This window comes from Glandiceps talaboti, chromosome 8, assembly GCF_964340395.1.
Source record: "Glandiceps talaboti chromosome 8, keGlaTala1.1, whole genome shotgun sequence".
Classification (NCBI taxonomy): domain Eukaryota; kingdom Metazoa; phylum Hemichordata; class Enteropneusta; family Spengelidae; genus Glandiceps; species Glandiceps talaboti.
In genome coordinates, this window is record NC_135556.1 from 6,297,501 (window position 1) to 6,320,533 (window position 23,033).

The 23,033-nt window shown below is 36.3% G+C and overlaps 1 protein-coding gene across 3 annotated transcripts in view; it reads left to right on the plus strand.

Moving 5' to 3' along the window:
• LOC144438884 (cyclic nucleotide-binding domain-containing protein 2-like) overlaps positions 1 to 23,033 on the plus strand; it is a 44,418-nt gene that overhangs the window by 19,613 nt on the left and 1,772 nt on the right. The window contains exons 1-13 of one of the 3 annotated variants that reach the window (XM_078128097.1): positions 6,433 to 6,900; positions 15,562 to 15,632; positions 16,726 to 16,849; positions 18,521 to 18,595; positions 18,999 to 19,090; positions 19,504 to 19,666; positions 20,135 to 20,218; positions 20,861 to 21,067; positions 21,434 to 21,527; positions 21,774 to 21,938; positions 22,187 to 22,263; positions 22,393 to 22,488; positions 22,793 to 22,939. In XM_078128097.1, the coding sequence (XP_077984223.1) occupies positions 6,487 to 6,900; positions 15,562 to 15,632; positions 16,726 to 16,849; positions 18,521 to 18,595; positions 18,999 to 19,090; positions 19,504 to 19,666; positions 20,135 to 20,218; positions 20,861 to 21,067; positions 21,434 to 21,527; positions 21,774 to 21,938; positions 22,187 to 22,263; positions 22,393 to 22,488; positions 22,793 to 22,939 (1,809 nt within the window). In that variant the 5' untranslated portion in view covers positions 6,433 to 6,486. Of the gene's footprint in view, positions 1 to 6,432; positions 6,901 to 13,269; positions 13,966 to 15,561; positions 15,633 to 16,725; positions 16,850 to 18,520; positions 18,596 to 18,998; positions 19,091 to 19,503; positions 19,667 to 20,134; positions 20,219 to 20,860; positions 21,068 to 21,433; positions 21,528 to 21,773; positions 21,939 to 22,186; positions 22,264 to 22,392; positions 22,489 to 22,792; positions 22,940 to 23,033 lie in introns of those variants that run through there. The other 2 variants (XM_078128098.1, XM_078128099.1) reach the window with 2 other exon arrangements.

Here is a 23,033-nt window from a genome sequence, read left to right on the forward strand (position 1 = left end):
AACTACTATCCCCACCACTCCAAATACCACCACTTCTGCTGTTTGTAAGACTAATATCGATGTTACTTCAAATAGTCAGTTGTGAGAAATAACGTATAGCACTGATGCTACTACTTTAGTAACGTAACAGCCACAGTTCGTTAGCGACCACACCAACAAAATAAGCAAATAAACAAATAAACAAACAAAGAAAGAAAAAAAACAGGAACAGCTGTACTCAATGGTATTCAACTCCCAGCAAATCGATATTACGATTCACTGAATCATTACATGCTCACTAACTTCTGAGAGCTGAAAGATTTTCACGCATGACAACACAGACACCTTAATTGTTGCTTTATAAAGACTTGCTAATCCTTATCCCGACTGTGTCCGCCGTTTTACGTTATCTTGTAACTAACTGTATGCCTCTACACATGTAATCCTTAGCACCCACCATTCATGTCATGTCGTAACTTGCTACATGTAATCCTTGGCACTATTCTGACCGTATCCACCGTTTTACGTTATTTCGGAACATACTACATATCAGCCATATTCACAGTGTACTTACCGTTTTACGTTATGTCGTTACATACTACAGTCTAATATGAGAATGATTTCCGCCGATTTACGTCAGTAACATTATGTTGTAATATTCTACGAAATCTCGCGAGTTTTAAAAAGAAGACGATTACATCACCAACTATCCTGATAAATGGGTGTGCGTTGAAGTTTCAGCAATAATTATTCTTATCCGAGTAATTAGCTTCCTTTTACGATTACATAAATTGGTGAAACGTAAGTAAAAAGATTCTTCCGTCTCGTAATTGTTCTAAACACAACAGGCAATCTTAAAGGGGACGCCCAATAGATGTATACTCAACAATACCAATTACGGCAAACCGGTTCTGACACTACTTGCAAAAAAAAAAATAGTTAGATTTGTCACATTTAGTTGTATCCACTAAAATACAATGAAAATCAGTTGTGCTGCAACAAGAGGATATATTTCATGGTGTTTTTTGGAAACAACCATAATTTGTCGATAACAATATTGTATCAAAACATTCATGTTGTGGTTGGCCAGGAAATCATTAAAAATATACTAGTATTACGTGTAAATCATGTGTAGTCTCACGGTGTCTAGAAACGGTTTGCATCATCACAAAAGATTTTGTTTGTTGATTTTGAACTCGACATACTGTAGTCGAAATGTTTTGATACAATGCTGCCATCAATCATGTATATTTATAACACAACACTGTTGCATCCATTTAAATTTGCAACTCGATTCATTTTCATTGTATGAAATGAATATTGAATGTGAAGTAATATTAGTAATACCAATATTGTATTACTTAGATTCAAAAGTTTATCCCTGAAATAAACCTACAGATGAATTGATTGAAATATTATTTTTCTGAAACTTTATACTGAAAATACCACTTATCAATCGAGCTGGGCCAGGTTTGGAAAACCCTCAAAATAATTTCAAAACTGTGCGAATATTGCGGAAATATAACTGCACGCTTCAAAATACTAGGAAGTGTATCAAGGGGACCGATTTACTCCAAATGCAAAATAGTTCGGATCACCCAGAATTTGTCATATCAATGACAGCTCGAGCACGTAACGTTCGTGGTACTTTCATCGTAGTAAACAACAGCTTCTTTTACGGCACCGTCTCGTTTTTGGTTGCATCAGCAGAAAGATTGTACACTGGTTTGCGAGAATTGATACTTTTGAATAACAGACGAAATTTGCTTTTTAAACATCGTGCTTTCAAGGAAATTTTTAATCACAGTCTTTAGCAGCCATTTTGAAGTACGCCATGAATATACATTCTCATATCACTGTTGTTTGCTCCCGGTGGGTCTGTGTTAAAAACAATTACGTCATGGTGAAACCCATTTTAACTGAACATAGTTTGGGTGTTCTCTTGAGCAGACTTACTAGCAAACGTTTTAAGACCTTTATTTCGTAGACTCATTCTGTGCTAATACTTTGACTAAACTGTTTATCCAGTAAATACCCAAGTTCTTGAAAGACGAACTATATATGCTTGTTAGTGTAATTAATGTACTATAGTCTAGTAAATGTATTTGAGTTGTAGCTTACGTGACTATTCTTAGATCTGGCAATAAGTGGTGTAATAGTGTACAAGCTTATTAGTGAACATGAACTAACAGTTTACACAGCTCTCCAAGCCAAATACAGACAGTCAGAATGAATAAATGAATGACTGAAGCTACGAATACCGCTATGTTTTGCCATAGATAATTCCCCCTTCACTGTCTATGATTTTACTGCGAGAAGGTTTATTTAGTTGAAACTTCCAAAGACGTCTTATCAATGGTGTGCGAGATTTGAAGAATAAAAGCAGGGCCTGAATAAAAGCACAATGTATTTCAAACTCGAAATTCAAAGACCAAAGTTTACTACATGTAATAAATTGACCTGACTGTCAGCATGGTCAGTGTTGGAGGAATTTATCTGTTGCTTTGTGAGAACACATTCTATTTATACCATTTCTGAAATACTCTTTTATAGTCTAATTTGTTTGTTGTAAGGAATCGATGCAAACAAACTTCTTATTTTCTTTTAAGTGATACAAAATGGAAGGCCCTTTCTTAATTTTGGCATAGACCCAACAAACAAACATACATACATACATACATACATACATACATACATACATACATACATACATACATACATACATACACACATACATACACACACATACATACACACACACATACATACATACATACATACATACATACATACATACACGCATACATACATACATACATACATACATACATACATACATACATACATACACACACACACATACACACACACGCACGCACGCACGCACGCACACACACACACACACATACATACATACATACATACATACATACATACATACATACATACATACATTCTGAATATTTTATCTTTAATATTTAAAGAGGGAGATCTCTGACTTTTACTTGCGTGAAGCGATTGCGATTTCTTCAGCTCTCTTTTCACTAATACGGTAAACTTAGTAAACGAGAAGTAAAAACCAACAGTATCTATTCAACCTTCAGTATAGATTTGATTACACCAGGGGACAATTATTCGTCGCAAACCTTGGCCGCGGGTTATATTTACGCCTTTTACAGGCTTTATACTGTAGTACCATGAAACAACTACTTGGTTCTTCTCTACATGGAAAGTAGTGGTAGGAAACCATAATAGACTCACAGCTTTTGTCCCAAGAATAGAAGTTAATTAACAAATTACATCATCAAGCTCTTAGATATTTATTTGTTTGTTTATTTGTTTGTAAATCAACAATCCTTGGTTATACTGTGTTATCATATAGGATTGAAGTTGTACCACCATGACTCCCGGCGATGATAAATAACAAGTATTTTAGCGGTTGGCCTGAAATACGTACGTCACGATATATTTGTATAGTACAGGCCAAAATACGTCATTCATAGATTCCATTCTCTCTCTCTCTCTCTCTCTCTCTCTCTCTCTCTCTCTCTCTCTCTCTCTCTCTCTCTCTCTCTCTCTCTCTCTCTCTCTCTCTCTCTCTCATCTTCCATCCATCCCTCCCTCCCTCCCTCCCTCCCTCCCTCCCTTTCTCTAAGTACTCTTGTAATCTATGGGCTGTTGTAACAGTTGTTGTATAAGTTAGGGATATCAAAAGATATAACACAATGTTGTGATTTGAAGTGCGTAGTTTTATTTGTATTCAGTATATTTCATTGCAGTCGCAATTTGATAATCTTCACTATTCACTTTCCACCCCTTCGTTTGACAATGCACGAAATAGGAAATGCGCCACCAAGCGGTGACGATTTAGCATTTTGGCAGTAAGACAAGTAGGTTGTCCAAATCTGTGTTGTTCTATTCGCACTGTGCAGCGTACAAGTGTGATAATCATCAAGAGGAATCGTTTCAGTTAGCCAGTATGTATGCAGACCTTTCATCCGGCAAATTGATAGTTACACTGTGATTGACGTTAACTTGTGGTGTTTGTGGATGTATTTGAAAATTACGTGCAGAGTAATAACACACATTGATTCGCCTGTTTCATGTCACATTTTTCTTCCATTTTTCATATATATTCGAGTTCTGTGTATATGTGACTGGGATTAATTTATCCTAGCACAAGTTCATGGTGAATATTTGTAAAGAAAAACTTTACTACAGCTAGAGATTCCCATACACATTTCCACTTCACGTACCCGGCCCGTGAGTTTTCGCCGTCCTCTGGACATCCTTCAAGAGCATGGATTTATTGAATCCACCATAAGTTTATTTATAATTTCATGGTAACGAAATCCGAGGAATCCCATCCGCCTTACCGTTCTCAGAAGCTAGAGCATTAGTTTCCTCAGCCACTGAAAATACCATTGTGTGAGGTCTCACTCTACCAACATAACATTGGTACACATACCATGATGTGATCGAAAACTAAATTTCCTTATAGGAAAGATTGCCTCATAACTGATTTACACTCTGCGCAATAGACAGCCACGATCATTTTCGATTAGTTGAATTATTGCAGTAACCATATCAACCATGTCGTTTACTTGTAGACTTGTTTACTCTCCTTCACATTGGAACGATACAGAATAAAAAATATTAATTGAAACCACTCGTTTTCTCGAAGTAATTTTTAATGAATATTTTCACTTTTTGATGTAATTGATATCTGAAATTAATAGCTGATGAACAAGAATTGTTGTTTGCATGAAATATGATTCTTGTGAACTTCAAATTTTACGAGAGAATATTTTGGCGCTAAAATGGGGTTAAGAGGTCTTTGACCGTCTTTCTATGTAGAGCCCAAACTCTGAAAGTACACGTTATACGTGCAGTATTAAACGTTTTGTAAGTACCATACCCAGAAAGCGTTATGAAGTATGTCATTCAATAACATCTATCACCAAGGAAACATAAAACCTGCGGAAACGCGCAAAATGCTAGCAAACCGAAAAATTTTGGTCGGATGTCAAAACGCAATTATCTGTAAACGAGCAACTGAAGAGAAACACGTAGATTTACGCGCTTGTCTTTCGTCGATACCGTTTCGACGTTGACCGGCAACCTAAACCCGAACGGCCATAAACAAGTAGTTATCAACAACGTTATGATGTTAACCAGGTCACGCGAGGTCATGCGTGTTTACAGTTTGAAAGCTATAGCTACAGTATATGAAAACAGGGATCGTATATCTCACCATATGATTGTTATCTCATTGTTGTCTTGTTTCCAGTCCCTATCACGTGTCACTAAGGTCGACATGACCTTACAATCAAATATATTGGCGCTTTAATTCCAAAGTTTATTCGATTTTGGAGACGATGAAAGTCCCTTTATAAGTCATTTTTGTGAAAAGTTCATGAACTCATGATACCTCGGTGTTTGGCAACATTCTTATTGCTATCAATTGGTATCTCTGTACTCGGTCAATTGTGATCACTTATTATCTGCTTACTCGTTTGATGATATTTATTTGTATTTTCGACGTCTGCTTTCTCAAAGAGATACTTCCTCTCCTTTGTGTGATATCCTTAGGACCAGTTTAATTAAGAGTGAGGCGATCATTGATGACAGCATCGCATATAAGTGATACATAGTGAACAACGGTGGTCATAACTTTAACGGCATATGGGTTGTTAGTCATGGCTTCGACCTTCAACATAGCGGTATCGGTTTGCACTGGGACCGGCTAGCTTAACACCGAATTAACAATCATTTTACAGTTATCGGCGTGTTGTTGTCGAAGTTACTGGTTAATTATTGTGTTTGTGATCGTAAACGTGTAAACTTCTACCAGGTTTGAGTCAAACAGCACGGATTGCCAGAATGCTGACGAGTGTCAATTGTACGAGTTTATTGCAAACATCTTCTCGGGCATCAAGTATGGTAGACTCGGTAACAGCAGCTGTCACTATTTTTAAGTTCGGAGGGGTTGCTAATCCGGCTAGGATTGTGGATGAACCAGATGACCAAACAAAAAGACGGAGACAGCGACGCCTTGATAAACTTTACAGTCGGATTAGCGGAAACATTGGTGGAGTATACGTAACGAAAAATGGACTACATCGACCAGAACGACGGCATGCCTCGCCAAGAAACCAAACAGCGATGGATAAACGCAAATCGGTTTATTCGATGAGCTCATCGGACATCACCGCATCCGCACAGTCAACTCTTTCTCCGCGGTCGTACCTAGAAATCAGTGAAACCAAAAGATCAGCTAATGGTTTTAAACGAAGATACGGTAAATCCTTCAATCGCGATGTCAAATCTAGCTCGAGTGGTTATTTAAGTGGGTCAGAGGAGTCATTCAAGTTTACTGGTCCGTCTCCTGATTTAAGATTAAAAACAGTCCATTCTCGTACAGACGAATCAGTGGAGTTGCCAGTCACGCACGAAGAAAACTCTCAAGTCAGTCCAGGTCAATCTAATGTACAGGAGTTAGGAGACATGGAACCCGAAATAAAGTTGCCCGAGCAGACGGCGGACTTCGAACTGGAACCAAAACAATTCAAAACGAACATTTCAGAACAGTTAAACACACAAGATGAAAGTAGTTCCCACGTTAACATAAACTCTGAGACTGCCAATCGAAAAGACAGTGCTCCGAGTATTTGTAACACCGAACACAACCACGAAGACTTCAACCACACTGAAAACATTGTTTCGGATGGGATGCGATCGCCTCCACATGAAAGGAAAATCGAAAACTCAATTTATCCGTCTCCTCACTATCTACCGTTCCACGGATTTGTTAACCACACTCCGAGTCGTCGAATTCGTACCAACCGTTTGCTCCGCCGTTCACGAAGTCGGGAAGAACCTCACATCTCTCTAAAATCGCCGCACTGGAAATTTGCGTCGGTAGGACAAACTATATTTTTTCACATATTTACGAGTACGAATGGATTGTTTTTGTATTTGTAATACCATGTGTATAAACTATCAACCATAATATTGCTTGTAGACGGTGTAAGAATCAACATATCGAATCATTATACTATTCAGTGTTTCTATTCCGATAAAAGAAGAGAAGTGGAAAAATATGAGAGAAAATGACCTTAGGCTTTTCCAGTCTACTTTAGTATCAAGCACACAGACAGGAAAATTGACAGAGTACCCTAATATAGTATGATGATGTTTGCAATCATGATGTCAATATATATGTATGTATGTTTGTATGTATGTATGTATGTATGTATGTATGTATGTATGTATGTATGTCTGTATGTATGTATGTATGTATGTATGTATGTATGTATGTATGTATGTAATCTGACTAAGAACCCGGGAAATTAAAGTCGCAAGTTGCTACTTCTACAAGTTGTGACGTCACTTCTTGTTTCATCGCTCTTAGTATACAACTCTCTTTCAACTATTGCATTTCGAACTGCCCCCCCCCCCCCCATGGCAGTGGGACGCCTATTACGTTAGTTATGTATAAAATTGCATGTGTAATATTTTATTCATATACATGTATATTCATACCCGCACACACACACACACACACACACACACACACACACACACACACACACACACACACACATATATGTATATATATTAAGAACACTATTTTGCATGACAATAACCACTGTCTTCAGTATTTAAAGTGTAACAGAACTTGACTTGTTTGACAGAACTGGAGACCCACCGATGAAGAGAAGCTCAGTCTCTTCGAAATATTTGGGTTAGAACTGTATGGTTCATGATATTATATATATATATATATATATATATATATATATATATATATATATATATATATATATATATATATATATATATATATACATATATATATACACACATATATGTATGTATGTATGTATGTATGTATGTATGTATGTATGTATGTATGTATGTATGTGTGTATGTATGAATGTATGTATGTATGTATGTATGTATGTATGTGTGTGTGTGTGTGTGCGTGCGTGCGTGGATGTATGTATGTATGTATGTATGTATGTATGTATGTATGTATGTATGTATGTATGTATGTATGTATGTATGTATGTATGTATATATGTATGTATGTATGTATGTATGTATGTATGTAAATGAATTTAAAACATGAGGTAAATCAGGTCAGTTCGTGTTATAAACTAAACTCTCGTGTGTTTTTTTCAAATAAAGTAGCAACCGAGTACTAATACAGTTCACCGAGCATTACAGTATTGTGGCAAAGTGACACAATGATACTAGTGATATTAAGTGTGACGTATGGTTGTATTTCAGTTGCCATTTTGTTTAACCCTTTTACAAGATACTATAGACTTAGATTCCAACGTCTTGTTGAATTAATGGAAAGCGGATCGAAGTGTGGTGTCCATTTTACGGTTTTATTCACAGAATGAATGGGAGAGTGTCCGCTGCTTTTACTGGGATGCAGTTCGTTGATACTTTCTACGTATGGTCACTGACCCAAGACTATGGTTTTTGTTTACCGCACAATGTGTAACGGGTAAAGAATGTTATAAATACAGAGTACTGAATGAAACAGTCTCAGTATAAGGAGCTTAAATTTGATTAAATTTGGTGTAGTATAGTAAATCTATAGAACTGCCTTGTTGTTATGAAGCCGGGTAATCAACTCAGTGAGGTTGTGTGTTTTACTTTTTTTTCTAAGCAAGCCGAGGAAACAGTTGATATGTTGTACTAACCTTATAAAGAACTCACTGTGAAGTCTGGTTGTCAACGCGACGAGACTTTGGTGTTTCTTCTTAAGCAGCCCCCTTATCTATTCTAAAATGTAAAGTAACATTATATTTCGATTTATTCGAGGAATTCAGGAAATAGACCTTCCAATATTTATTTTCACTTTATTGCAACTTGATCAGAGTCCATGGAGAAATTGAGGACTGAATGTATATGGTTGTTTCCGACTAGCCGTGCTTAGGTTCCACCCACTTGTGCCCGACAGGCTTATTATTTCCTGCATTCCTGTCTAGATCTAACGGGACTTATTATAGTTCGAGAGCAACACCATTACTTATCTCATGTACATTTTTATTTATTTTGATGGGATAATTTTACGACCTCTACAAGTGTTTTTTTTCCCCAGTTTATGAACCGCGACTTAGACTTTTTTTTTTGAATTTAAAGTGTGCCCGGCGGCTATATCAAAACACATCACAAGTGCTTTTAAGGGATCGAGTGTAGTCGTGTCCTTAATTGTTTACAAATCGAGTGTCGTTGCTATGGAATGTTACTAGTTGCCAGGTAACATAGTAGGAATCGTGAACTGCAGAGTTTTCGGTAGCTTAGCGTATAAAAAGCTCCATAGGGGAAACTTTAGAGTTCTCGATGGACGACGGTACGAACACTTTGCATCATACAATGGCTTGTTTTCTGGTAATTGCCGCTACTTACTGATCACTATGCTAATCCCCCTAAGTAGAGTATAAACTAAACCTTAAATGTTTCACTCAAATGAATCAATTTTACTTCATTATTTCTTAGCTTCTATCTCTCCCATTTCCTCCCGAAACGGGAAACAGAAGGTACGAAATGAGTCTCTTTCTAACGAGTTAATTACTCGTGAAGTTTAGTATAGAAAAATTGACATGCCATTCATTGATTGTCAAAAATGGAAAGTTAAACACAATTAACATTATGTCTGTGACGCAATCAAAGTCTGAATACAGTATACAGAATTACGGACAGTATGAAATTTTTAAAAGCTTCAGAGAGAGAATATGATTGTTTGGTATTTGTTGTCGTTAAATAGACACTGATTGTTTCAGAAAAGTTTCTCAGAGGTTAGGTGAATGCCAGTGGTCTGATTCTTTAAACGTAGTGTGTGCCTCACTCAGAAATAATAATCTTCATATTTTTGCCATCACTTTGTTCAAGAAAATTCAAAACATCGTTCTCAGGCAATATCAAGAATAGAATCAGGTACCAGGGACAGCGGTCATGATATAAAAAGGAGCCATTTTAGAATCCAAATGTGACCGCATATTAATCACTGTGTTAAATCTATGGGAAAATAAAAAAAACGTCGGATTTCCTTGACAACAAGATGGCGACCCCAAATAACTTCCAAAGTTTGGTGAGATTTAAGAACGTTAATTTTCATCATCCGGGGTAAAAGGATGACGTCAATTTTAGGAAAGGTGGATGACACAGACTGAGTTATGTCCCGTATGTAATACAATATCTCATTAATGTGTTCCGGGAACTGTATAGTCTACAAATTAATGACTTCTGGTAGAGTATCCCACGACCCTTTTAACAGTCAGTTTCTCCTTACAACTTTCACTTAAGATCCTTTCCACGACCTCATGTAAACATGTGTTAGTTGTCGGCGTGTAAACCCAGTCATGATATAGGCACAGATACTTGTCTGTGATATAGCTGACATTGTCAAAACTGCATATTATTTTAGTATTTGTTGAGTAGGTCATTCCTAAAGCCAGCGTTTCATTTGTAAGCGCAGGAATTGGACGATGAAGCGTAAAAAACGATAAATTGTTGATTAACCGTACAGAGAGTCGACTTAAACCAAAATAATTTGATAATGCTATAAAAATTGTAGATTCTCGTTACTCATTGATCTGCCCAAGACTTGTCATCAACTTCCAAACCATATGAAAGATTTAAGTGTGGTTTCATCATCAACTTGTTATTGCTTTGTTTGTTTGTTTGTTTGTTTGTTTGTTTGTTTGTTTGTTTGTTTGTTTGTTTGTTTGCTTGTATTTTTTTGAGAACTAGTACTATATATGTACGGAACAGCATAGTTTCTCTTGCGAGCTTGGTTAACCTTTGACCTTAGTGACCAATTAATGAGGGCGCACTTAAACCTCAAAAATAACAAGTCGGTCGTTCAATATCCTTCAAAAGTGCCACTACAAAGTTTATCATTGCAGATTGGTCTGTCATCGACCACTATTTTGTCACAAATAATAAACAATAGCAAAGTGAGTTAATTCAATTTTCTTCTTCCATTTGGGCTGTTAGCACTGTCCACAGTCGATCTGATAGACTACATTTGGAGCAGTTTGTCGGATCTAGTGTGCACACTTTGGGAAGGAGAAGTGATTTGTTCAATTCCTGTCTGTTGCTTAATTCCAAGTGGAAGAAGAAAACTTGTGTATTAATCATTGTGTTTCCATAGTGCAAATGAGTTGTTTGTATTAGATAACATTTGCATATTAGTGTAAGTATTGCACTCAAATTGAGTCAAGGAAAGAAAGCAAACTAATACGTCGACGGCCCTATTAAAGTGTTACCTTCGATACTGTATGATGGAAATGGAAGGAGTTTTAGTCAAAGAATCTGCCTTGCGATCATTTTCCTTGTAGATTTTCGTGCAATTCATCTTATATGTAATGACATTGCACATATTGGTATAAAAACTCAAAGGTAAAAATGTTAGGCTATAAATTTCCCCAGTAATCTTGGAATGTAGTAATGTCCTAAAAACAAACTTTGTAACCATATAGTCAACATTGACTATCTTGCGGATGAGCGGCTCACCTCGACAAGTCTAGTGACCTCACAGATTGTCACACAATATAAACTGTATGATCACAAAAGTTACACCCGTGTAATCGTCTAGTAACCGTATAACTTCCGATCGTCTCAAGACATTGTTCCGTTGTCCAGTACGGCTCCATTGTTCTATATCCCATTGTCCGGTATAAATTTAGGAAGACATTTACAACTATCAAGTTTGCAAGTTGTTGTGGCTGTGTGGTTATTGCCAATCACCGAGGCCTTGAAAGTAACTCATTTTCAAAACATTAAACCTCTTTGAGATTATTTTTTTATTTTTTGAAAAATGAACAAGATAAACATTTTTAAATTGGGTCAATGCACGTATAAAACACCTTTGTTATCATGTCACTTCGCTTATATGCGGTAACATGTTGCCACTAATGTTGTTTATATATATATATATATATATATATATATATATATATATATATATATATATATATATATATATATATATATATATATATATATATATATATATATATATATATATATATATATATAAGTTCATCAAGTTATAAAACACCATTATCGGCGTAATATACTCGGTCTTTCATTTTCTGCACTCCAATATATGACTTAAGACAACTCACAGTTTCCGCTTTAGATTTACATAAATTAACGGTCATTACGGGGTTCCCCATGGTATGAAAGGAAAATATTTCAGATCTGCTTGCTCAGACAACTTCTCTATAGTGGTCTGAGCTCAGAGATAGCCTTGAATCCTGTCGCCCTTCCCTAAAGACGAGAACCAAAAAGCACCACACACACGACTAGACTCTAGGCAATCTCAGACATGATGAGTCAACGACAGGAAATGATCGATTTTAAGATTACAAAACTAATGAAATCAGTTTAGAAAGTCGATGAACTTGGTTTCCTTTAAATCCAAGATAATCCATTTACAATCGCATTACCGTTACGTTTTATTGAAATGTTTCAAATTGACCTTGAGGACAAGGCGAACGATCGTGACTCAGGAGAATCGCCAACCCCACCACACACTGACACCCACCTCCGCCTCCCAACACAATCTCGCCAATTTGAAAAGCACAATAATCTGAAAGTTATACTTTGACTGTTGCAGATACAGTTGACTAAAGACGGTCAAATAGATTTGCATGCAAATTCCCCTATCGTTTGAAGTTTCTTCTCTGTTGCAAAAAGTTCTCTAGACGCCATTGCTACCCCACCCACGTGGAGCGGCAGAACAATTGCTAGATCGAAGAGTTGCTATGAGAACGGTTTAATAACTATGTCTACGGTGTCCATATACAATGACACTTTAGAAATCCAGGTATAGGAACTGTTTCCAAATGATAGAACATCACTGTCGTCGTCGCGGCGGTTACACGTACTTGTGACTACTATAGCTGAGTTCAATATAAAGTCTGGCAAACAAGACAGTGGCACTCGAAACTCTAGGATAATGGTCTAATTCCATGGATCGATTATCCTTACGGGTACCTGTCGGTTGCGAACACGAGTTACAGATCAAACAAAAGCATCATCCGGTCAGTGACGTCATAAGAGTTGAATGACTAATTCAAATCGTTACTACTATCAAAACTTTCACCACAACAATTGCTGCTGACAGCAGAGACCATAGTCTGATAGATAAGCAGAAATTCTGTAGTCTATCGATAACTCATTGTAGAACGATATTACTTGACTCAAGAAGGGGTGGAGAGTGCCACTTTAAGTCAAGTGAGACGTCGCCCTGATATTATTCTTACGGTACCATCTCATTTATACCTGTCGAGAATACATTCATATGGTGATGTGAATGATTTGCATTCATGACTATATCAACTTGTATTGTGGATCACACTTTCAGTTAGTGTCGTGTTGGGTAACGGAGTTAGGCGATACTGGATATATATATATGAGTTTATGTAAACCTCTGTGATTAGAGACCACTCACTCTAACTTGAAAAGTTGTGTGACTTGTAAACATGGGAAGATTCCGACCGCGATCAGCATGAACCAGTTGTACATAGCTTTTGTTTTGCTTTGACGGGAGGACAATTTTCTAAGTTAACAATGAAGAAGAGAGTCCATTCTGACGGCAATGTGATGAATAGGGCGGGGAAACGTACCCTTCCTCCAATATCAGAACGGACTCGACTATTGCAGACTGGTAAACCGCACACTTTACTTAGATCCGCATCATCTCCGGGTCCAAGTCCAACACGTAAATTGAGACCAAAAACACCAAAACCAAACCCAAACGATCGAGATAAACTGCCTCCAGTGAATCAAACAGCTGTGTCGTCACCAGGTCTTCGAATTCTGTCGCCTGCGTACAAACAGAGAAATCGCAGAAGAAGTACAGTTACCGGTAAAGCTGAATGTGAAATACAGCAAATACCTCAGGAGATAGAAAGAAAGTTTCGGCGGGTCAACTTAAAGCTCGCTTCTTTGCCGGTAATTTTGAAACCCTTTCAACATAATACAGTTTTTAGACATTCTTTGTCAATATCCGTTATTCTAAGTAAAACATGTTGCTCTTTAGAAAGTATCACATCTTTCAGGATTATAAGAAAGTTGACTATTTTGAGCAATGAAAACCATTTGTACTAATATTCACATAGGAACGCATTACGTGTACTTTTAGGCATTCTACAATGATAAAAGCCCCAAATTGTCTCCTGTCGGTTAGGCCTATAAGTGATAAAATATACTCATACAGTAACACCTTGTATATATACCATTACTTTAGGATACCATGGCATTCATATGCTTGTGAATGCTTGTATTGAAAAAAAGAAGACAGCTTCAATTTTACGAGTTTTTGGCTATAGAGGAACTATTTTCATCCAAACCTACACAATGGTACACACGTCACAGACGACAGTATCTGTTTATAGCTCTGTTTTTGTTTTGTGAAAACCCACGCTTGAACCATAACAACAGTAATATAAAAAACAGACATGGTTCACAGGTCGAATGTTACTGTAAAGTAGTAAATATTATACGGTGTCAAATAAATTCTGTATCGAGGTGTTAAAGGTTAACACAAGTCACTTTTGCACTAGCGTGTGATCTTGTGAATCAAGCTACTTTGACTTTGTATGGCTGCCGTTAACCATTTTGAGTATGTACAAAACGTGTACAAATTGAAAACAACCTCCACATAATGCAACAAATTAAAATCTTCTCCGTTCGACATTTGAGGACAATACCACGTAGACTGAAGTATAAGCGATGCTGTCATGTTGAGTGATCGGTGTCTTTTGGTAAATGAGTTTCCTTTAAATGTTTGCAGTGACCCATATCTTGGGAAAAATAATGAACATGTGCGTCTTTTTCATTTTAAAGAAGTTTACCAAAATGTTGACGGTATTTAGACGAAGGACTACAATGGGACCGTATGCCCAGGATTGAAGACAGATCTCTACGTGACAACGATTTGTCGCGACGCCTCTTTTTGTTCAGTTTATTTTTATTGTCGCAACAGTAGTAGAATTGTTGTTGTGTGCGTAGGGGTAGGCTGGGTTCAGTATGTCTGTCTGACTCATCTTATGACAGTAATAAACTGGCTTTCTAGATATGACCACACCATATTTGGATGAATGCCATTTGCATGTTTCAATGTGTGTTGCTATGAAAACCATGTTATCGTGAATTTTATTGTATGTTTTCTAACGTACTTTTGGCGTCAACTCTAGTGGGGTAGGCTGTATTCGGCAATCAAATAGGTGGTTAGCAACGGCATATATAGTTGCGCACAATCGTTGAAACATTATGTGGTTTCGTTTCTATGACAAAAGTATGTTTGAAGGCGTGCTGCCAGACGAACTCATTCCCCGTGATATCCTTATAGTGTGCAATTAGTTAACCCCACCGAATAAAACACTTCAAATATAAAATTATGGTGAAGACGCAATGGAGTGTATCCCCTTGCCAGGCTAGAAGAATAAAAATCTCACACACTACTGTACACCAAACATTGCAACAAAACCATAACTTTTATCTAGATAACAAGCCTATCAATGTTTTTTTCTTTCTGTTCTTTTACAGCCGTTGACACGTTTTCGCAGAGCCGTTCGAATCGTCCAGACTTTACTCCGAGCTCTGACGACGTCGGACAGGTACGTTGCTAATAAGCTGCTATTCATTCTAGTCTCCATGAAGAGTCTCAGTGTCAGCTCTTCATATTAAAGGTTTTGAAGTTGAAGGCTCTATGTTTCTCATATATATATATATATATATATATATATATATATATATATATATATATATATATATATATATATATATATATATATATATATATATATATATATATATATATATATATATATATATATATATATATATATATATATATATATATAATTGACTGGAGGTGCGTAGTCCTCACTCATCAGGGGTAGGTTTCTACCCCTGATGAGTGAGGACTACGCACCTCACGAAACAGTTTTGTAGGGTCTATAGCATATAATTTGGTTCAAATTTTCAAAACCTGTTTATATATATATATATATATATATATATATATATATATAGTTTTGGTAGTACTGGAACTCTTTCTTGGGTGTAACTCGGAGTTTCACGCATATTTCACGCATATTGCGATCATCAGAGTGTCTGATGATCGCAATATGCGTGAAACTCCGAGTTACACCCAAGAAAGAGTTCCAGTACTACCAAAACTATTACGCTCTGCCACTGCGGTATAGAGCACTGTCTTATAGCAGATTGATACTCACCGAGGTATATATATATATATATATATATATATATATATATATATATATATATATATATATATATATATATATATATATATATATGGAATTCAAATCGGTAGAGCGACCTCAGATTTGTGCATCAGCCTTTGTCATTGCATACGCTTAGTAAAACAAAGTGCATCTCAAAAATGCGACAGAAAAAATGAACGACCGGTTGAAAGCCTTACAACATTCTTGACCAGTTTTTTGAAATCTCCTTATTGTGAATCTGATTAAACTCCTTTGACGATTCTAAGAATAGAAAGTATAAAAATCGGCTTTGACTTTACACAAACATTTCCCCGGAGAGAAAATCTCATAATAGCAGCCCATCGCTATGTTTTCACTAAAAGGACATACCGATAAAATACACCCATGAATAGGGAAGCCGCATTTAGCTTAGCATAAAGTCAAAATTTCCATTCATGCTTTTCTTTCCCTCTATTCCCAGGGAAGCGAGATTACGTAATTCGGAATTGAAGTTCCTTTTGTATGCAGCTGAAGACACAAGTTCCAGTTCTATAGGAGGATCGGGACTTTATTTTGATCCGTCTTACTACCGAGCTAAGAAAGACGTGAGTTTGAATTCAGTTATATTCATTAAGTTTTGACATCTCTCTTTTCAAGTCGCCTTTTCATCTATCTACCCACTGTCTTTTCTTTCCAAAACAAATTGTTTGCGATTGCCTATAACATTTAATCAACGACTTCTAACTTATCACAGTTAGGCCTAAAAAAATTGTTTGGTTCCGGTTACCCGACCCCCACCTAGTTTTTCACGCCGACCCTGAACTTTTCTTTACGTATTTGGGAAAAAATAATAAAATTGCTAATATTGTGAAGTTTCTCAAAAAATACTGGATGCTGAAATTGACTTCGACTTGAAAAGACAAAATAAAACTGTTCTTCCAATCTGTAAAGGTGCGAAGGCCATATGGAAAACAACGAAAACCATAACTATATACTTGAACTAGACACTCACATATGAAAAAATATATATCTATAAAAATAGAATAAAAAATCTACCTACCTATTCTAAAATTGAGCGTAATCGGAACCACACAATATTTTTGTTAGGCCTTAGCTTAGTTCAGCTCCACATTAAACTCTTTTTTTCCGAAATAACAACTCCGTTGCTCTCAGACTTTGGAGGGACAATTTAGATAAGGTTTTGCTGTACTGGCCTGTAAGACCTTGATAGTCGATTATCCCCCTAAACCATATACCAATTACATCATCACCACCTGGTTCTAGGCCCACCACAGAAGTATTTATGACGTAAAAGTTTTTTGTTCGATCATCTAGTTACCATAGCAATGCCACCACCACTAATTAAACTGAGTGACCATTGTCCATGCACTCGAAATGAACATATCTCTACACATCAGTATTTTTTAATTAAAAAGTTTTTGATTTTAATTAAATCGCTTCGACACTCACTTTAATTAAATTACTTCGACACTGTTTTTAATTAAATATCTTCGAGTGCTAATGAATTTGACACGGTCTATAGATCACCGTTACATTTGTTCCAAGCGTTCATTGACCTTACTTGGTTTTTATCACTTTAACTTCAGAATGTATGGAAGTGATGTTTTTTAGGATATATACCGTTAGGGGAAATGTCTGCACTTCGAAAAAAAACTATGATCTGTTATCATCAAACAAAATCAAAATGCTTTATTTCAAGAACCAAAACAAATGCCAAAAAATATTTCAATAAATGGTTCGGATACAGGTCGCCATCCTGATACGATATCTCATTCTCATAAGCCAAGCCAATGACAGATATATTTTGCTGACCAGCAGAAAAAAGAAGTGGGTGTAGGCTGCCGTAAAGGGGGCAGTAGTTTCCTGCCATCGACAGCATACATAGATGTTAACATTATAATACCAGAATAGTTTAACATAGATTTACTGTAAGTATTGTCACCTGCTTGAAAAAAAAAGCTTGTACACTCAGTTTGTGCCGTTACGTATTAAATAATAAATACAATATAGGTCTTCATAATACCAATGAGAGTGATCTATAAATATATTCATAGTTATATATATATATATATATATATATATATATATATATATATATATATATATATATATATATATATATATATATATATATATATAGTTTTGTATATATATATATATGCCATTTAAGAAGGAAAATATTCGACGTGTTTTATTCCAAGCACGTGACTACGTATACATACATAGTAATCGAACATTTTATATCATCCCTGCAGATGCAACTTAGCCAAGATGCCAAACACATTCTATCAATGCCACCTGAAGAAAGGACAGAGGAACAGAAGAAAGTGGTGAGAAAATTTATACGTATTCGAAAAAGGAATTATTTGCGGGTTTTTTTTTATATTTGCATGTATTTTGATTTTCCGTCATGGTATAATTTCTTCATTTTGTTCTTACTCAACGTTGTGTCTTGAAAAATCGACGCGCATGGACAACATCAGGACAAACGTATTTTGTGATCCGTAAAATTATTTTTAGTTGCTAAACAGTTGCAGCATATATAACATGGGCATACCATTGAACTATTCAACGGTTAAACCACATAATTCACTAATACTATAATGTAGTTGTCTTTGACAATGTGTAGAAAACATCCGGGTTTCGAAAGAAACTGTAGGTATTTTCGTAACTTTTGAGTAAAACGGTTGTCCCTTTCCTCTTTCAATAAAATTTTACCCATTTCCTGCATAGGCGCTACTGTCTTTGAAGAATGCGGTGGAAGCCTTTGCTGAATTCCCGATCAGAATGCAGAGGTCACTTGTCAGTGTAGGATGGTATGAAAGGTGAGAAGGTTATAAGCATTTCTTCAACTTAAGTAATGTATGTTCGTCATGGAAGCACTCTGGTTAATGCACAAGTTCTCTTTTTCAAAAAAGTGGAGGAAGAGAACTTGAGTATTAAATGAACGTTAATTTGCTATTCGGTTAATATGTTCAGTTTTGTGCGATATTATCACTCTGAAGATTATTGTCGTGTTATATAATTTTATCAAAGTTGAACGGAAAATCTAGTTTTTTCATAATTTGTTAATGACTGCTATCAGTAAGCTTATTGTTGGTACTTGATGACGACTAAAGTTCAAAGGTGAAAGGTCGTGCAGCGAACTCAATTATTTTTCTCGTTCATGACAGTTTCGGAATATTTCCGTTATATTTGATCTTCATTTTCAATCCAATGTCTTATTTTTCTCATCCAGTTATGAGGCATCACGTGTGATAATCAGACAGGGTCACCACGCAGAAAACTTTTACATGATACTTACGGGTACTGCTGTAGTTACAATTTCATCACAAGATCCCAAGACGGGGGAAACAAGAGTTCAAACGGTGGCATTCTTAAAGAAAGGGAACAGTTTTGGGGTAAGTGATGAGGTGAAGTGTAATCCAAATTACACACACACACACACACACACACACACACACACACACTTATACACACACACATATATAAATATATATATGTATGTATGTATGTATGTATGTATGTATGTATCATGTATGTATGTATGTATGTATGTATGTATGTATGTATGTATGTATGTATGTATGTATGTATGTATGTACATGTATGTATGTGTCTATGTATGTATATATATGTATATATATATATATATATATATATATATATATATATATATATATATATATATATATATATATATATTAATATTAATATTTCCAATCATCCAATGAAGAATATGTAACTCAACACGTGACACATTCATTGCCGTGTTCTCGGTGGAGAGACAAACTTTAACCATAAACGTTGGAGAAAGACCCTGACTTTGCTTTAATTAACTCTTCGTCCTGTTTCTCTTCTTATCTTAGGAACTTGCCATTATGCACCATTCTAGAAGAACGGCCACTGTAAGTTGTCAGGATGGTGTTGAACTTCTTGCTTTAGGAAGAGAGGTAATTATCTTACTCAATTTACCAATACTTTGATCACAGACAATGGCAACATCCGGGCCGTGACACTACACAATACCCTAGTCAGGAATATTAACATTTTTTCGAATTGCTTTCCGAATAAAGTCTGGGAATTAAAGTCCGACGAAGTGAAAATAAGCTAAAGTTTATTATGGTTAGTTTGTATGGCAACTTGGAGAATGATCAGAAATCAACTTATACACCAAGACGCGGGAGTACCAGTACAGTGTAGACACCAGTGTGAGGGCGCCCGTCACGGCGTACTCAGACTCAGTGGGAGCTCAGTGGGAGTGTTTGCATGAGCGCTTGCGGTGTTCTCCGTCTGCGGCCTTTTCTACTTGTAGTACTGTACAGTTATGTTATTGTTACATATGTTTATCCAAAACATCAATTTCGTAAATGTAACTGTGTTCACGTGATTCCATGTACATAAACATCATGGAACACTATGATGAACAAATTGCAAGTTATTCATACCGGTATATGCAATTATGTTTTCGGCAGTGCAAATACGAATGGAGGCATGTACCACTGGTACACATGTAATAATAGAAACTTATATATGTACCACCTTAAACTTAGATGACTGTAAAAAAAATAACGAAATAAATACTTTCTTTGCAGGATTTTGTTGATATTTTCATGCATCGTGGTGACGGCGACGAGCCGGAATTTATACAGTACTTGAGAACCGTTGAAGAATTTAATGGTTGGCCTATATATAAACTTCCACAAGATAATCCCAAAATTTGTCTTTATATGTTCTTCCGGAGGGGGTCTGTTATTTGTAAGGACGGCAACACATCTGAATGGATATACGTAGTGAAATCGGTAAGAATGCTACTATTAAATCTTGCAAGATATCTGAAGTTAATGATGTAAAGTCGGTCCTGCAATACGGGTGACGTCATCTTGAATTTTGAATACTTATCAAATACATGTACCAATAATCGTGTACTTATTTATTGGTGTGGGGAAATCGTGAGTTCAGCCTTGCTATAATGTTCCTAATTTGCCTTTTTGGGGAAATGTACATTTGACTTTACATTTGCAAAAAGACAACAACAAGTTAGTGGTATGAACTATTCAGATGTGTCAAGTTTGCATATATGTATTATATATATGTTGTGTGCTCGTCATCACGTTGTTTCACATTAACATTTCGTCTAACCAGTTGTATACATCTTCTGCATGCAGGGCACATGTCGAGTACTTAAGAAGTTACAGGCAGCTAGGCCAGACATCCGGGGACTTCGATCGTTAGTTCCAGATGCCCAAGTATCAGTCGTTTGTAAGTATTGCTTCGTTATCTTGGAGACAGTCTCCTTTGGTGATCAAATGTTATGATTTGTATTGTGATTTCAACGAGGAAATTTTACATGACACCACTTCCCATCACTATTCCAAAAACTGATATACGTGTATTACGCAACCACAGGTCTCTTCTTCATAGTGTATATATACATTGTATACTAGTAGCAAGAAAATCCATATTATGATCTTTTAATTTATTCGCTAACCTTGTTTTCGTCATCAGCTCCAAGAAGCTTAAGCCGATCAACAACGTCGATGTCTAGAAACACACCTTTCCCAAAGGTACAGAAAGGACGTCCAAGTACACAACCTGAACACCATAGACCAAGTCCCGAGCCACAGAGAAAGAAATCGTTGCCGTCCATCCGATTAAAAAGTCCAACGCAAGGTAGGTACACTTTGATTGATTACTTCCAACAAAAGAGATTGGTTTTGTAAGTGTGGTATCAGAGTAGACTGGGAAATTAAAAGTAGGGTTTTCGGCTAATATTTTTAAAAAACTCAATTTCTGTAGTTTTCAACGTTTGCGAATTAAGTCGAAATCTCAAATGACCGCGAAATCTCGCGTGATTTTTTTTTGCCGATGCGTTACCGGTATGATTGATTTGTTGATATTGACTTTTGCCGTTCGTTTAGTTGACAGAGAACGAGAAGACTTCGAGAGAAAACTAGAAGACGAGAAGTCGGAGAAAAAACATAGGCATATAGTTTTGGTGAGTGGGCACAGAATATCATAACGATTCTGTCATTTTAATTTGTCATTTACTTTGTTGAAGTTCAAATTATTCTTAATATTCAAAGAGCTATGATTGAGCCTATGTGACGTTTTATTGTAATTTCAGAGAGACGCTTACAGTACGAGGAGTGAATATTCTAGACCGCCACCGCCGAAGACAGTGTATGTGCAATTACAAAAACTCGTTGAAAAAGACATTTACGTAAGTATATTAAGTAATTTTCTCGGTACATTAATAATTAAAGTAGATTTTAAACAATTAGTTCGAAATGGCCAACACTACATTGAAGGAGATATTGTCAGAGCAGGAGAAGAAATATATGATGGAATCAAACTGTGTCATTTTAGATCGATTTTAATAGTCTACATTTTTTTAGTTATGCAAACTTTGAAGCAGCAAAGCCAGAACCCCAAAATTGCTGTTGTGTTGTGCATCGTACGAGGCTGTATACAATCACGTGATTTCTAGGCTCTTTTTAATAGTTTTTGTTCATTGCTCATTGCAGGGTCTTACACCTCTCATTCTTGGTGAGATAGAGGGCGGTTCGATGAGCACAACCCTCGTATCGAATGGTGCTGAGTGCATCCTCATCAATAAGAAATATTTCCTACAACATCTCTCACAACAACATCGGAAAAAGTTGCGACTTATGGTAAGTAACATGCTAATAAAATAGTTGAATACAAGTGCCGCCACGATTTAACGGGAGTTCATATATACATTACGTCTGTCTGTCTGTCTGTCTG